The 15,257-nt window shown below is 54.0% G+C and overlaps 1 protein-coding gene across 1 annotated transcript in view; it reads right to left on the reverse strand.

Moving 5' to 3' along the window:
- The window catches only part of SNAP91 (synaptosome associated protein 91), a 211,750-nt gene that overhangs the window by 22,207 nt on the left and 174,286 nt on the right, over nt 1-15,257 (reverse strand). Inside the window, exons 27-29 of the mRNA XM_073675642.1 lie at nt 13,980-14,063; nt 12,899-13,000; nt 12,711-12,812 (exon numbers count right to left, since the gene is read on the reverse strand). Of these exons, the coding sequence (XP_073531743.1) occupies nt 12,720-12,812; nt 12,899-13,000; nt 13,980-14,063 (279 nt within the window). The 3' untranslated portion in view covers nt 12,711-12,719. The remainder of the gene's footprint in view (nt 1-12,710; nt 12,813-12,898; nt 13,001-13,979; nt 14,064-15,257) is intronic.

The following is a 15,257-nucleotide window of genomic DNA, read 5'->3' on the forward strand; positions in this document are numbered from 1 at the left end:
AAGCGTCATCCGGGGGCAGAGGCTGCATTTACTGCTGCAGCCTCTGCCCCCTCCCTGAAACAAAGAGCCATCTGGGAGCAGAGGCTGCATTTACTGCTGCAGCCTCTGCCCCCTCCCTGAAACAAAGCGTCATCCATGGGCAGAGGCTGCATTTACTGCTGCAGCCTCTGCCCCCTCCCTGAAACAAAGCGTCATCCGGGGGGCAGAGGCTGCATTTACTGCTGCAGCCTCTGCCCCCTCCCTGAAACAAAGAGCCATCTGGGAGCAGAGGCTGCATTTACTGCTGCAGCCTCTGCCCCCTCCCTGAAACAAAGAGTCATCCATGGGCAGAGGCTGCATTTACTGCTGCAGCCTCTGCCCCCTCCCTGAAACAAAGCGTCATCCATGGGCAGAGGCTGCATTTACTGCTGCAGCCTCTGCCCCCTCCCTGAAACAAAGCGTCATCCATGGGCAGAGGCTGCATTTACTGCTGCAGCCTCTGCCCCCTCCCTGAAACAAAGCGTCATCCATGGGCAGAGGCTGCATTTACTGCTGCTGCCTCTGCCCCCTCCCTGAAACAAAGCGTCATCCATGGGCAGAGGCTGCATTTACTGCTGCAGCCTCTGCCCCCTCCCTGAAACAAAGCGTCATCCATGGGCAGAGGCTGCATTTACTGCTGCAGCCTCTGCCCCCTCCCTGAAACAAAGAGCCATCTGGGAGCAGAGGCTGCATTTACTGCTGCAGCCTCTGCCCCCTCCCTGAAACAAAGCATCATCCATGGGCAGAGGCTGCATTTACTGCTGCAGCCTCTGCCCCCTCCCTGAAACAAAGCGTCATCCGGGGGCAGAGGCTGCATTTACTGCTGCAGCCTCTGCCCCCTCCCTGAAACAAAGAGCCATCTGGGAGCAGAGGCTGCATTTACTGCTGCAGCCTCTGCCCCCTCCCTGAAACAAAGCGTCATCCATGGGCAGAGGCTGCATTTACTGCTGCAGCCTCTGCCCCCTCCCTGAAACAAAGAGCCATCTGGGAGCAGAGGCTGCATTTACTGCTGCAGCCTCTGCCCCCTCCCTGAAACAAAGCGTCATCCATGGGCAGAGGCTGCATTTACTGCTGTAGCCTCTGCCCCCTCCCTGAAACAAAGAGTCATCCATGGGCAGAGGCTGCATTTACTGCTGCAGCCTCTGCCCCCTCCCTGAAACAAAGAGCCATCCATGGGCAGAGGCTGCATTTACTGCTGCAGCCTCTGCCCCCTCCCTGAAACAAAGCGTCATCCATGGGCAGAGGCTGCATTTACTGCTGCTGCCTCTGCCCCCTCCCTGAAACAAAGCGTCATCCATGGGCAGAGGCTGCATTTACTGCTGCAGCCTCTGCCCCCTCCCTGAAACAAAGAGCCATCTGGGAGCAGAGGCTGCATTTACTGCTGCAGCCTCTGCCCCCTCCCTGAAACAAAGCCATCCGGGGGCAGAGGCTGCATTTACTGCTGCAGCCTCTGCCCCCTCCCTGAAACAAAGAGCCATCTGGGAGCAGAGGCTGCATTTACTGCTGCAGCCTCTGCCCCCTCCCTGAAACAAAGCGTCATCCATGGGCAGAGGCTGCATTTACTGCTGCAGCCTCTGCCCCCTCCCTGAAACAAAGAGTCATCCATGGGCAGAGGCTGCATTTACTGCTGCAGCCTCTGCCCCCTCCCTGAAACAAAGAGCCATCCATGGGCAGAGGCTGCATTTACTGCTGCAGCCTCTGCCCCCTCCCTGAAACAAAGCGTCATCCATGGGCAGAGGCTGCATTTACTGCTGCAGCCTCTGCCCCCTCCCTGAAACAAAGCGTCATCCGGGGGCAGAGGCTGCGGTTACTGCTGCAGCCTCTGCCCCCTCCCTGAAACAAAGCGTCATCCAGGGGCAGAGGCTGCGGTTACTGCTGCAGCCTCTGCCCCCTCCCTGAAACAAAGAGCCATCCGGGGGCAGAGGCTGCATTTACTGCTGCAGCCTCTGCCCCCTCCCTGAAACAAAGCGTCATCCATGGGCAGAGGCTGCATTTACTGCTGTAGCCTCTGCCCCCTCCCTGAAACAAAGAGTCATCCATGGGCAGAGGCTGCATTTACTGCTGCAGCCTCTGCCCCCTCCCTGAAACAAAGCGTCATCCATGGGCAGAGGCTGCATTTACTGCTGCAGCCTCTGCCCCCTCCCTGAAACAAAGCGTCATCCATGGGCAGAGGCTGCATTTACTGCTGCAGCCTCTGCCCCCTCCCTGAAACAAAGCGTCATCCGGGGGCAGAGGCTGCATTTACTGCTGCAGCCTCTGCCCCCTCCCTGAAACAAAGCGTCATCCAGGGGCAGAGGCTGCGGTTACTGCTGCTGCCTCTGCCCCCTCCCTGAAACAAAGAGCCATCTGGGAGCAGAGGCTGCATTTACTGCTGCAGCCTCTGCCCCCTCCCTGAAACAAAGCGTCATCCAGGGGCAGAGGCTGCGGTTACTGCTGCAGCCTCTGCCCCCTCCCTGAAACAAAGCGTCATCCAGGGGCAGAGGCTGCGGTTACTGCTGCAGCCTCTGCCCCCTCCCTGAAACAAAGAGCCATCCATGGGCAGAGGCTGCATTTACTGCTGCAGCCTCTGCCCCCTCCCTGAAACAAAGCGTCATCCGGGGGCAGAGGCTGCATTTACTGCTGCAGCCTCTGCCCCCTCCCTGAAACAAAGAGCCATCTGGGAGCAGAGGCTGCATTTACTGCTGCAGCCTCTGCCCCCTCCCTGAAACAAAGCGTCATCCATGGGCAGAGGCTGCATTTACTGCTGTAGCCTCTGCCCCCTCCCTGAAACAAAGCGTCATCCGGGGGCAGAGGCTGCGGTTACTGCTGCTGCCTCTGCCCCCTCCCTGAAACAAAGAGTCATCTGGGGGCAGAGGCTGCATTTACTGCTGCTGCCTCTGCCCCCTCCCTGAAACAAAGAGTCATCTGGGGGCAGAGGCTGCATTTGCTGCTGCAGCCTCTGCCCCCTCCCTGAAACAAAGCGTCATCCATGGGCAGAGGCTGCATTTACTGCTGCAGCCTCTGCCCCCTCCCTGAAACAAAGCGTCATCCATGGGCAGAGGCTGCGGTTACTGCTGCTGCCTCTGCCCCCTCCCTGAAACAAAGCGTCATCCATGGGCAGAGGCTGCATTTACTGCTGCTGCCTCTGCCCCCTCCCTGAAACAAAGCGTCATCCATGGGCAGAGGCTGCATTTACTGCTGCAGCCTCTGCCCCCTCCCTGAAACAAAGCGTCATCCATGGGCAGAGGCTGCATTTACTGCTGCAGCCTCTGCCCCCTCCCTGAAACAAAGCGTCATCCGGGGGCAGAGGCTGCATTTACTGCTGCAGCCTCTGCCCCCTCCCTGAAACAAAGAGCCATCTGGGAGCAGAGACTGCATTTACTGCTGCAGCCTCTGCCCCCTCCCTGAAACAAAGCGTCATCCATGGGCAGAGGCTGCATTTACTGCTGTAGCCTCTGCCCCCTCCCTTAAACAAAGCGTCATCCGGGGGCAGAGGCTGCATTTACTGCTGCAGCCTCTGCCCCCTCCCTGAAACAAAGAGCCATCTGGGAGCAGAGGCTGCATTTACTGCTGCAGCCTCTGCCCCCTCCCTGAAACAAAGCGTCATCCATGGGCAGAGGCTGCATTTACTGCTGCAGCCTCTGCCCCCTCCCTGAAACAAAGCGTCATCCGGGGGGCAGAGGCTGCATTTACTGCTGCAGCCTCTGCCCCCTCCCTGAAACAAAGAGCCATCTGGGAGCAGAGGCTGCATTTACTGCTGCAGCCTCTGCCCCCTCCCTGAAACAAAGAGTCATCCATGGGCAGAGGCTGCATTTACTGCTGCAGCCTCTGCCCCCTCCCTGAAACAAAGCGTCATCCATGGGCAGAGGCTGCATTTACTGCTGCAGCCTCTGCCCCCTCCCTGAAACAAAGCGTCATCCATGGGCAGAGGCTGCATTTACTGCTGCAGCCTCTGCCCCCTCCCTGAAACAAAGCGTCATCCATGGGCAGAGGCTGCATTTACTGCTGCTGCCTCTGCCCCCTCCCTGAAACAAAGCGTCATCCATGGGCAGAGGCTGCATTTACTGCTGCAGCCTCTGCCCCCTCCCTGAAACAAAGCGTCATCCATGGGCAGAGGCTGCATTTACTGCTGCAGCCTCTGCCCCCTCCCTGAAACAAAGAGCCATCTGGGAGCAGAGGCTGCATTTACTGCTGCAGCCTCTGCCCCCTCCCTGAAACAAAGCATCATCCATGGGCAGAGGCTGCATTTACTGCTGCAGCCTCTGCCCCCTCCCTGAAACAAAGCGTCATCCGGGGGCAGAGGCTGCATTTACTGCTGCAGCCTCTGCCCCCTCCCTGAAACAAAGAGCCATCTGGGAGCAGAGGCTGCATTTACTGCTGCAGCCTCTGCCCCCTCCCTGAAACAAAGCGTCATCCATGGGCAGAGGCTGCATTTACTGCTGCAGCCTCTGCCCCCTCCCTGAAACAAAGAGCCATCTGGGAGCAGAGGCTGCATTTACTGCTGCAGCCTCTGCCCCCTCCCTGAAACAAAGCGTCATCCATGGGCAGAGGCTGCATTTACTGCTGTAGCCTCTGCCCCCTCCCTGAAACAAAGAGTCATCCATGGGCAGAGGCTGCATTTACTGCTGCAGCCTCTGCCCCCTCCCTGAAACAAAGAGCCATCCATGGGCAGAGGCTGCATTTACTGCTGCAGCCTCTGCCCCCTCCCTGAAACAAAGCGTCATCCATGGGCAGAGGCTGCATTTACTGCTGCAGCCTCTGCCCCCTCCCTGAAACAAAGCGTCATCCGGGGGCAGAGGCTGCGGTTACTGCTGCAGCCTCTGCCCCCTCCCTGAAACAAAGCGTCATCCAGGGGCAGAGGCTGCGGTTACTGCTGCAGCCTCTGCCCCCTCCCTGAAACAAAGAGCCATCCATGGGCAGAGGCTGCATTTACTGCTGCAGCCTCTGCCCCCTCCCTGAAACAAAGCGTCATCCATGGGCAGAGGCTGCATTTACTGCTGTAGCCTCTGCCCCCTCCCTGAAACAAAGAGTCTTCCATGGGCAGAGGCTGCATTTACTGCTGCAGCCTCTGCCCCCTCCCTGAAACAAAGAGCCATCCATGGGCAGAGGCTGCATTTACTGCTGCAGCCTCTGCCCCCTCCCTGAAACAAAGCGTCATCCATGGGCAGAGGCTGCATTTACTGCTGCAGCCTCTGCCCCCTCCCTGAAACAAAGCGTCATCCAGGGGCAGAGGCTGCGGTTACTGCTGCAGCCTCTGCCCCCTCCCTGAAACAAAGCGTCATCCAGGGGCAGAGGCTGCGGTTACTGCTGCTGCCTCTGCCCCCTCCCTGAAACAAAGAGCCATCTGGGAGCAGAGGCTGCATTTACTGCTGCAGCCTCTGCCCCCTCCCTGAAACAAAGCGTCATCCAGGGGCAGAGGCTGCGGTTACTGCTGCAGCCTCTGCCCCCTCCCTGAAACAAAGCGTCATCCAGGGGCAGAGGCTGCGGTTACTGCTGCAGCCTCTGCCCCCTCCCTGAAACAAAGCGTCATCCAGGGGCAGAGGCTGCGGTTACTGCTGCAGCCTCTGCCCCCTCCCTGAAACAAAGAGCCATCCATGGGCAGAGGCTGCATTTACTGCTGCAGCCTCTGCCCCCTCCCTGAAACAAAGAGTCATCCATGGGCAGAGGCTGCATTTACTGCTGCAGCCTCTGCCCCCTCCCTGAAACAAAGCGTCATCCAGGGGCAGAGGCTGCGGTTACTGCTGCAGCCTCTGCCCCCTCCCTGAAACAAAGCGTCATCCATGGGCAGAGGCTGCATTTACTGCTGCAGCCTCTGCCCCCTCCCTGACACAAAGCGTCATCCAGGGGCAGAGGCAGCGGTTACTGCTGCAGCCTCTGCCCCCTCCCTGAAACAAAGCGTCATCCATGGGCAGAGGCTGCATTTACTGCTGCAGCCTCTGCCCCCTCCCTGAAACAAAGAGTCATCCATGGGCAGAGGCTGCATTTACTGCTGCAGCCTCTGCCCCCTCCCTGAAACAAAGCGTCATCCATGGGCAGAGGCTGCATTTACTGCTGCAGCCTCTGCCCCCTCCCTGAAACAAAGCGTCATCCAGGGGCAGAGGCTGCGGTTACTGCTGCAGCCTCTGCCCCCTCCCTGAAACAAAGCGTCATCCAGCGGCAGAGGCTGCGGTTACTGCTGCTGCCTCTGCCCCCTCCCTGAAACAAAGAGCCATCTGGGAGCAGAGGCTGCATTTACTGCTGCAGCCTCTGCCCCCTCCCTGAAACAAAGCGTCATCCATGGGCAGAGGCTGCATTTACTGCTGCAGCCTCTGCCCACTCCCTGAAACAAAGAGCCATCTGGGAGCAGAGGCTGCATTTACTGCTGCTGCCTCTGCCCCCTCCCTGAAACAAAGCGTCATCCGGGGGCAGAGGCTGCATTTACTGCTGCAGCCTCTGCCCCCTCCCTGAAACAAAGAGCCATCTGGGAGCAGAGGCTGCATTTACTGCTGCAGCCTCTGCCCCCTCCCTGAAACAAAGCGTCATCCATGGGCAGAGGCTGCATTTACTGCTGCAGCCTCTGCCCCCTCCCTGAAACAAAGCGTCATCCGGGGGCAGAGGCTGCATTTACTGCTGCAGCCTCTGCCCCCTCCCTGAAACAAAGCGTCATCCGGGGGCAGAGGCTGCATTTACTGCTGCAGCCTCTGCCCCCTCCCTGAAACAAAGAGCCATCTGGGAGCAGAGGCTGCATTTACTGCTGCAGCCTCTGCCCCCTCCCTGAAACAAAGCGTCATCCATGGGCAGAGGCTGCATTTACTGCTGCAGCCTCTGCCCCCTCCCTGAAACAAAGCGTCATCCATGGGCAGAGGCTGCATTTACTGCTGCAGCCTCTGCCCCCTCCCTGAAACAAAGCGTCATCCATGGGCAGAGGCTGCATTTACTGCTGCAGCCTCTGCCCCCTCCCTGAAACAAAGCGTCATCCGGGGGCAGAGGCTGCATTTACTGCTGCAGCCTCTGCCCCCTCCCTGAAACAAAGCGTCATCCGGGGGCAGAGGCTGCATTTACTGCTGCAGCCTCTGCCCCCTCCCTGAAACAAAGAGCCATCTGGGAGCAGAGGCTGCATTTACTGCTGCAGCCTCTGCCCCCTCCCTGAAACAAAGCGTCATCCATGGGCAGAGGCTGCATTTACTGCTGCAGCCTCTGCCCCCTCCCTGAAACAAAGCGTCATCCATGGGCAGAGGCTGCATTTACTGCTGCAGCCTCTGCCCCCTCCCTGAAACAAAGCGTCATCCATGGGCAGAGGCTGCATTTACTGCTGCTGCCTCTGCCCCCTCCCTGAAACAAAGCGTCATCCATGGGCAGAGGCTGCATTTACTGCTGCAGCCTCTGCCCCCTCCCTGAAACAAAGCGTCATCCATGGGCAGAGGCTGCATTTACTGCTGCAGCCTCTGCCCCCTCCCTGAAACAAAGCGTCATCCATGGGCAGAGGCTGCATTTACTGCTGCAGCCTCTGCCCCCTCCCTGAAACAAAGAGCCATCTGGGAGCAGAGGCTGCATTTACTGCTGCAGCCTCTGCCCCCTCCCTGAAACAAAGCGTCATCCATGGGCAGAGGCTGCATTTACTGCTGCAGCCTCTGCCCCCTCCCTGAAACAAAGCGTCATCCATGGGCAGAGGCTGCATTTACTGCTGCAGCCTCTGCCCCCTCCCTGAAACAAAGAGCCATCTGGGAGCAGAGGCTGCATTTACTGCTGCAGCCTCTGCCCCCTCCCTGAAACAAAGCGTCATCCATGGGCAGAGGCTGCATTTACTGCTGCAGCCTCTGCCCCCTCCCTGAAACAAAGAGCCATCCATGGGCAGAGGCTGCATTTACTGCTGCAGCCTCTGCCCCCTCCCTGAAACAAAGCGTCATCCATGGGCAGAGGCTGCATTTACTGCTGCAGCCTCTGCCCCCTCCCTGAAACAAAGAGCCATCTGGGAGCAGAGGCTGCATTTACTGCTGCAGCCTCTGCCCCCTCCCTGAAACAAAGCGTCATCCATGGGCAGAGGCTGCATTTACTGCTGTAGCCTCTGCCCCCTCCCTGAAACAAAGCGTCATCCAGGGGCAGAGGCTGCGGTTACTGCTGCTGCCTCTGCCCCCTCCCTGAAACAAAGAGCCATCCGGGGGCAGAGGCTGCGGTTACTGCTGCAGCCTCTGCCCCCTCCCTGAAACAAAGAGCCATCTGGGAGCAGAGGCTGCATTTACTGCTGCAGCCTCTGCCCCCTCCCTGAAACAAAGCGTCATCCATGGGCAGAGGCTGCATTTACTGCTGTAGCCTCTGCCCCCTCCCTGAAACAAAGCGTCATCCATGGGCAGAGGCTGCATTTACTGCTGCAGCCTCTGCCCCCTCCCTGAAACAAAGCGTCATCCATGGGCAGAGGCTGCATTTACTGCTGCAGCCTCTGCCCCCTCCCTGAAACAAAGAGCCATCTGGGAGCAGAGGCTGCATTTACTGCTGCAGCCTCTGCCCCCTCCCTGAAACAAAGCGTCATCCATGGGCAGAGGCTGCATTTACTGCTGCAGCCTCTGCCCCCTCCCTGAAACAAAGCGTCATCCATGGGCAGAGGATGCATTTACTGCTGCAGCCTCTGCCCCCTCCCTGAAACAAAGCGTCATCCATGGGCAGAGGCTGCATTTACTGCTGCAGCCTCTGCCCCCTCCCTGAAACAAAGCGTCATCCATGGGCAGAGGCTGCATTTACTGCTGCAGCCTCTGCCCCCTCCCTGAAACAAAGCGTCATCCATGGGCAGAGGCTGCATTTACTGCTGCAGCCTCTGCCCCCTCCCTGAAACAAAGCGTCATCCGGGGGCAGAGGCTGCATTTACTGCTGCAGCCTCTGCCCCCTCCCTGAAACAAAGCGTCATCCGGGGGCAGAGGCTGCATTTACTGCTGCAGCCTCTGCCCCCTCCCTGAAACAAAGAGCCATCTGGGAGCAGAGGCTGCATTTATTGCTGCAGCCTCTGCCCCCTCCCTGAAACAAAGCGTCATCCATGGGCAGAGGCTGCATTTACTGCTGCAGCCTCTGCCCCCTCCCTGAAACAAAGAGTCATCCATGGGCAGAGGCTGCATTTACTGCTGCAGCCTCTGCCCCCTCCCTGAAACAAAGCGTCATCCATGGGCAGAGGCTGCATTTACTGCTGCTGCCTCTGCCCCCTCCCTGAAACAAAGCGTCATCCATGGGCAGAGGCTGCATTTACTGCTGCAGCCTCTGCCCCCTCCCTGAAACAAAGCGTCATCCATGGGCAGAGGCTGCATTTACTGCTGCAGCCTCTGCCCCCTCCCTGAAACAAAGCGTCATCCATGGGCAGAGGCTGCATTTACTGCTGCAGCCTCTGCCCCCTCCCTGAAACAAAGCGTCATCCATGGGCAGAGGCTGCATTTACTGCTGCAGCCTCTGCCCCCTCCCTGAAACAAAGAGCCATCTGGGAGCAGAGGCTGCATTTACTGCTGCAGCCTCTGCCCCCTCCCTGAAACAAAGCGTCATCCATGGGCAGAGGCTGCATTTACTGCTGCAGCCTCTGCCCCCTCCCTGAAACAAAGCGTCATCCATGGGCAGAGGCTGCATTTACTGCTGCAGCCTCTGCCCCCTCCCTGAAACAAAGAGCCATCTGGGAGCAGAGGCTGCATTTACTGCTGCAGCCTCTGCCCCCTCCCTGAAACAAAGCGTCATCCATGGGCAGAGGCTGCATTTACTGCTGCAGCCTCTGCCCCCTCCCTGAAACAAAGCGTCATCCATGGGCAGAGGCTGCATTTACTGCTGTAGCCTCTGCCCCCTCCCTGAAACAAAGCGTCATCCATGGGCAGAGGCTGCATTTACTGCTGCAGCCTCTGCCCCCTCCCTGAAACAAAGCGTCATCCATCGGCAGAGGCTGCATTTACTGCTGCAGCCTCTGCCCCCTCCCTGAAACAAAGCGTCATCCATGGGCAGAGGCTGCATTTACTGCTGCAGCCTCTGCCCCCTCCCTGAAACAAAGCGTCATCCGGGGGCAGAGGCTGCATTTACTGCTGCAGCCTCTGCCCCCTCCCTGAAACAAAGAGCCATCTGGGAGCAGAGGCTGCATTTACTGCTGCAGCCTCTGCCCCCTCCCTGAAACAAAGAGCCATCTGGGAGCAGAGGCTGCATTTACTGCTGCAGCCTCTGCCCCCTCCCTGAAACAAAGCGTCATCCATGGGCAGAGGCTGCATTTACTGCTGCAGCCTCTGCCCCCTCCCTGAAACAAAGCGTCATCCATGGGCAGAGGCTGCATTTACTGCTGTAGCCTCTGCCCCCTCCCTGAAACAAAGCGTCATCCATGGGCAGAGGCTGCATTTACTGCTGCAGCCTCTGCCCCCTCCCTGAAACAAAGCGTCATCCATCGGCAGAGGCTGCATTTACTGCTGCAGCCTCTGCCCCCTCCCTGAAACAAAGCGTCATCCATGGGCAGAGGCTGCATTTACTGCTGCAGCCTCTGCCCCCTCCCTGAAACAAAGCGTCATCCGGGGGCAGAGGCTGCATTTACTGCTGCAGCCTCTGCCCCCTCCCTGAAACAAAGAGCCATCTGGGAGCAGAGGCTGCATTTACTGCTGCAGCCTCTGCCCCCTCCCTGAAACAAAGCGTCATCCATGGGCAGAGGCTGCATTTACTGCTGCAGCCTCTGCCCCCTCCCTGAAACAAAGCGTCATCCATGGGCAGAGGCTGCATTTACTGCTGCAGCCTCTGCCCCCTCCCTGAAACAAAGCGTCATCCATGGGCAGAGGCTGCATTTACTGCTGCTGCCTCTGCCCCCTCCCTGAAACAAAGCGTCATCCATGGGCAGAGGCTGCATTTACTGCTGCAGCCTCTGCCCCCTCCCTGAAACAAAGCGTCATCCATGGGCAGAGGCTGCATTTACTGCTGCAGCCTCTGCCCCCTCCCTGAAACAAAGCGTCATCCATGGGCAGAGGCTGCATTTACTGCTGCAGCCTCTGCCCCCTCCCTGAAACAAAGCGTCATCCATGGGCAGAGGCTGCATTTACTGCTGCAGCCTCTGCCCCCTCCCTGAAACAAAGCGTCATCCATGGGCAGAGGCTGCATTTACTGCTGCAGCCTCTGCCCCCTCCCTGAAACAAAGAGCCATCTGGGAGCAGAGGCTGCATTTACTGCTGCAGCCTCTGCCCCCTCCCTGAAACAAAGCGTCATCCATGGGCAGAGGCTGCATTTACTGCTGCAGCCTCTGCCCCCTCCCTGAAACAAAGCGTCATCCATGGGCAGAGGCTGCATTTACTGCTGCAGCCTCTGCCCCCTCCCTGAAACAAAGAGCCATCTGGGAGCAGAGGCTGCATTTACTGCTGCAGCCTCTGCCCCCTCCCTGAAACAAAGCGTCATCCATGGGCAGAGGCTGCATTTACTGCTGTAGCCTCTGCCCCCTCCCTGAAACAAAGCGTCATCCAGGGGCAGAGGCTGCGGTTACTGCTGCAGCCTCTGCCCCCTCCCTGAAACAAAGAGTCATCCGGGGGCAGAGGCTGCGGTTACTGCTGCAGCCTCTGCCCCCTCCCTGAAACAAAGAGCCATCTGGGAGCAGAGGCTGCATTTACTGCTGCAGCCTCTGCCCCCTCCCTGAAACAAAGCGTCATCCATGGGCAGAGGCTGCATTTACTGCTGCAGCCTCTGCCCCCTCCCTGAAACAAAGCGTCATCCATGGGCAGAGGCTGCATTTACTGCTGTAGCCTCTGCCCCCTCCCTGAAACAAAGCGTCATCCAGGGGCAGAGGCTGCGGTTACTGCTGCAGCCTCTGCCCCCTCCCTGAAACAAAGCGTCATCCGGGGGCAGAGGCTGCGTTTATTGCTGCAGCCTCTGCCCCCTCCCTGAAACAAAGCGTCATCCGGGGGCAGAGGCTGCATTTACTGCTGCAGCCTCTGCCCCCTCCCTGAAACAAAGCGTCATCCATGGGCAGAGGCTGCGTTTATTGCTGCAGCCTCTGCCCTCTCCCTGAAACAAAGCGTCATCCATGGGCAGAGGCTGCGTTTATTGCTGCAGCCTCTGCCCTCTCCCTGAAACAAAACGTCATCCGGGGGCAGAGGCTGCGGTTACCCTGCAATGAAAAGTCATAAAAAGGAAGTAGGGGGAAAAAAAAAAAAAAAAAAAAAATGTAGTTGGAGAAAGATAGGGATTTTTTTAATTAAAGAATATTAGAAAATAGATTAGACTATGGCATTACAAAAGCACATTTTACTTAGGTTCATGCATATACTAATATATATATATATATATATATATATATATATATATATATATATATATATATATATATATATATATATATATATATATATATATATATATATATATATATATATATATATATATATATATATATATATATATATATATATATATATATATATATATATATATATATATATATATATATATATATATATATATATGGCTAGCTATATCTTGGCGCAATAGAATATGAATGTTCGCAGCCGAAACGTTGCCAGTCACATGATGGGCTAATAAAGTCCTTTTTTCTTCATTGAAACTGGAGTGCTGCCTTTTTCTCTTTTGGAATAATAATAATATAGAATTATACATTCATATTCTATTGCGCCAAGATATAGCAATAGTATTCCCAACTTTGTGCTTGCACGCGGCCGTCTGCACAAACTTTCTTTTACAGGTCGGAGTTGCATTGATGGTACAGTAGAAACACAAAAAGTTTGAAGGAATTACATTACCTTACACATTTACAAGAAATCCTTGATGTTGAGATCGGCTAATGGATCCTTTGAGGGTGGCTTTTTGGGGCTTTGTGAAGCAGGAGTCATACTTGGAGATAGCTGTAAGTAAAATAGATATTTGTAAGGTTGTTGAGATACTGTAGGTTTACATGTGTCTTATTTAAGTTCTAAGAACATAATCTTACCGGGGCACCAGAAGCAGAAGCACCGCCAAATGACGGCCTTATAGGTTGGCCATACATCATTGGCTGTTGGGGCATTATTGGTACCCCTGTCCCAGATGCAGGCTGGATAAAAGAGTAAAAAAAAGTAAGAACGTATGAATATTTTTATGTAAAGCAATATTCAACAAATGTGTAAACATTTAGCTCTGGAATACAGGATTTGGGCATATGCGCTGACAGGGCCATTGACTGGAATGATGCAGATGAAGTCACTGTGTGCTCTGTTGGACATCATTTTCGGCCGTGTCCAACTACTCGACGCGGGTGCCAAACTCAGTCAACTCAATTGGAGGCATGGCCAAAAATTATGCCTGACAAAACAATGAGTTATTTTCTGCAATTCTAGTCAATTAGCCCATCAGCAAATGCATCAGAAACCCATTTTCAAGGGCTTTAGATGTAAGCACCGATGGAGTCACAGAAGGAAGGGTAAAACGCGATGTGAACTAGCCTTATACATTTTACTAGAACACATAATATCTGCATTCTACAGTCATAATGAAAACAATCCCAAATTACACTGCAATGAAAAAAAACCATGAGTCTCTTAACAGAATATGTTTCAATACACCAACAAATTTGGCATTTAGGTTCAGCCAGCCCCAGTGTAACAATACCCCAAAAGATCTTTCCAAGCTATTTTTTCAAACCTATACAGCATCATAATGCATAGGAGAGGGCCTTATACCAAAGTATAATTATATTATTTCCATTTATTAGATTTTCTACTTGGAAAAGAAGAAGAAAATGAAGTCCAACCTGCCACTGTCATTAGCTCAAGTCCGATTCTTCCACCGCTCGTGTACCGTGATAAATGTACAGCTGTACGAGTATATCACGTACATGGTGCCGGCATTCATAAATCTTACCAAATGTCTTTTCTACATAATTACTGTGACATGATTGTTACTGTATACCGTTACATCAGCTAAACATATCAACCTACTGGTAATGGCCAAGGATATATTTAATTCGAAAAGGGGCCATTTAAAGTGGACTTTCCATTTTAAGTATTTATTGGGTCTCGTGTTAAAATACTTACCAGACCAAATCCTGCGGCTGGCTGTGCACCTTGAGCAGGACTTGCTGCCTGGGCCCCCGCACTGCCTGGAGGAGCAGATCCTTGCTAAAATAATAAGTCAGATACAAAATTAATTAAACCTACTTATAAAATGTCATTAATTCATGTTCCAACACTGCTAAAACATGTTCCTATGTGCGTTTTGTTTGGAAATGTTCAAATCACCAATGACATTTTGAGCAAATTCTGATGGTTCTCTATTAGTTACAGCTAAGTGTGATCGCTCTGACAGACCCCCCAAAACATGACTTTTTGAAGTCCTTCACGAATTGGAGGGTCTGTAATCTATAGGTAACTAAAGAATCACCTTTCAGGTGCCTAACTAGTAGTACTAGTGTAGAATAAATGATGAAGCATGGGACCTCATCCTTGTTGTTACAGCCCATATGTCAAGCCTGTAAAGCAGATCTCACATCACTATTTACCAAAAGAACATACTCAATTATATCTTAGCCATCTGCCCTTTATATCACCTTTCCAAATGCTACACTAAATTTGTACCAACTCTAGAAGCATCATTACGCTTCAGCACATTTAATCATAGGACCTGGTCCATAAGCTACAGGTGCATCTCACTAGATTAGAATATCATTAAAAAGTTCATTTATTTCAGAATTGAAAGACTCTTGGTTGTCTACAAAAAGCGTTTACAAGCTGTGTTACTTTCAAAAGGGGTGCTAACCATGCAGGGTGCCCAAACTTTTGCATAAATTAGTTTTTTGGCCTAAAATACAAAGGAAATGTGTCATCTTTAACTTTAGCCCTTTTAGAGATCAGTTCATCTTCAACCTGCTTAACTGTTCACAATAACAGTAATTTTGACCAGGGGTGCCCAAACTTTTACAAGCCACTGTACGTAACTACCTGACGGAATCCACAATTCTTCTTTTGATTAGCGGTCCTGGCACAACATCATGTGTTAGTCATGCCACAACAATGACGTTGCTCCAGGCTGGCCAATAAAAAGTGGAGTCAGGGATGCCATCAGGTAAATGGCGGTTCTCAGGGAAGCTACAGATTGACCTGGCAGCTGGATCAGGTCCCGCAAATCGATCTGCACCAACTCTATTCTCTACTCTAACGATCAGCAAATGTTCACATTCGTGTCAAGCTCTTTATTTATTTATTTTTAGAATTAGGTTATATTGTTGGATTGATACTTAATAAATATTTAATTTAGACATTCTGATATTTCTCCTAAAAATGCACTTCTTAACAATAAAGAAATAATAAATGATG

Source organism: Phyllobates terribilis, unplaced genomic scaffold, assembly GCF_046119375.1.
Source record: "Phyllobates terribilis strain yellow unplaced genomic scaffold, ASM4611937v1 Scaffold_3__8_contigs__length_932513732, whole genome shotgun sequence".
Taxonomy (NCBI): Eukaryota; Metazoa; Chordata; class Amphibia; order Anura; family Dendrobatidae; genus Phyllobates; species Phyllobates terribilis.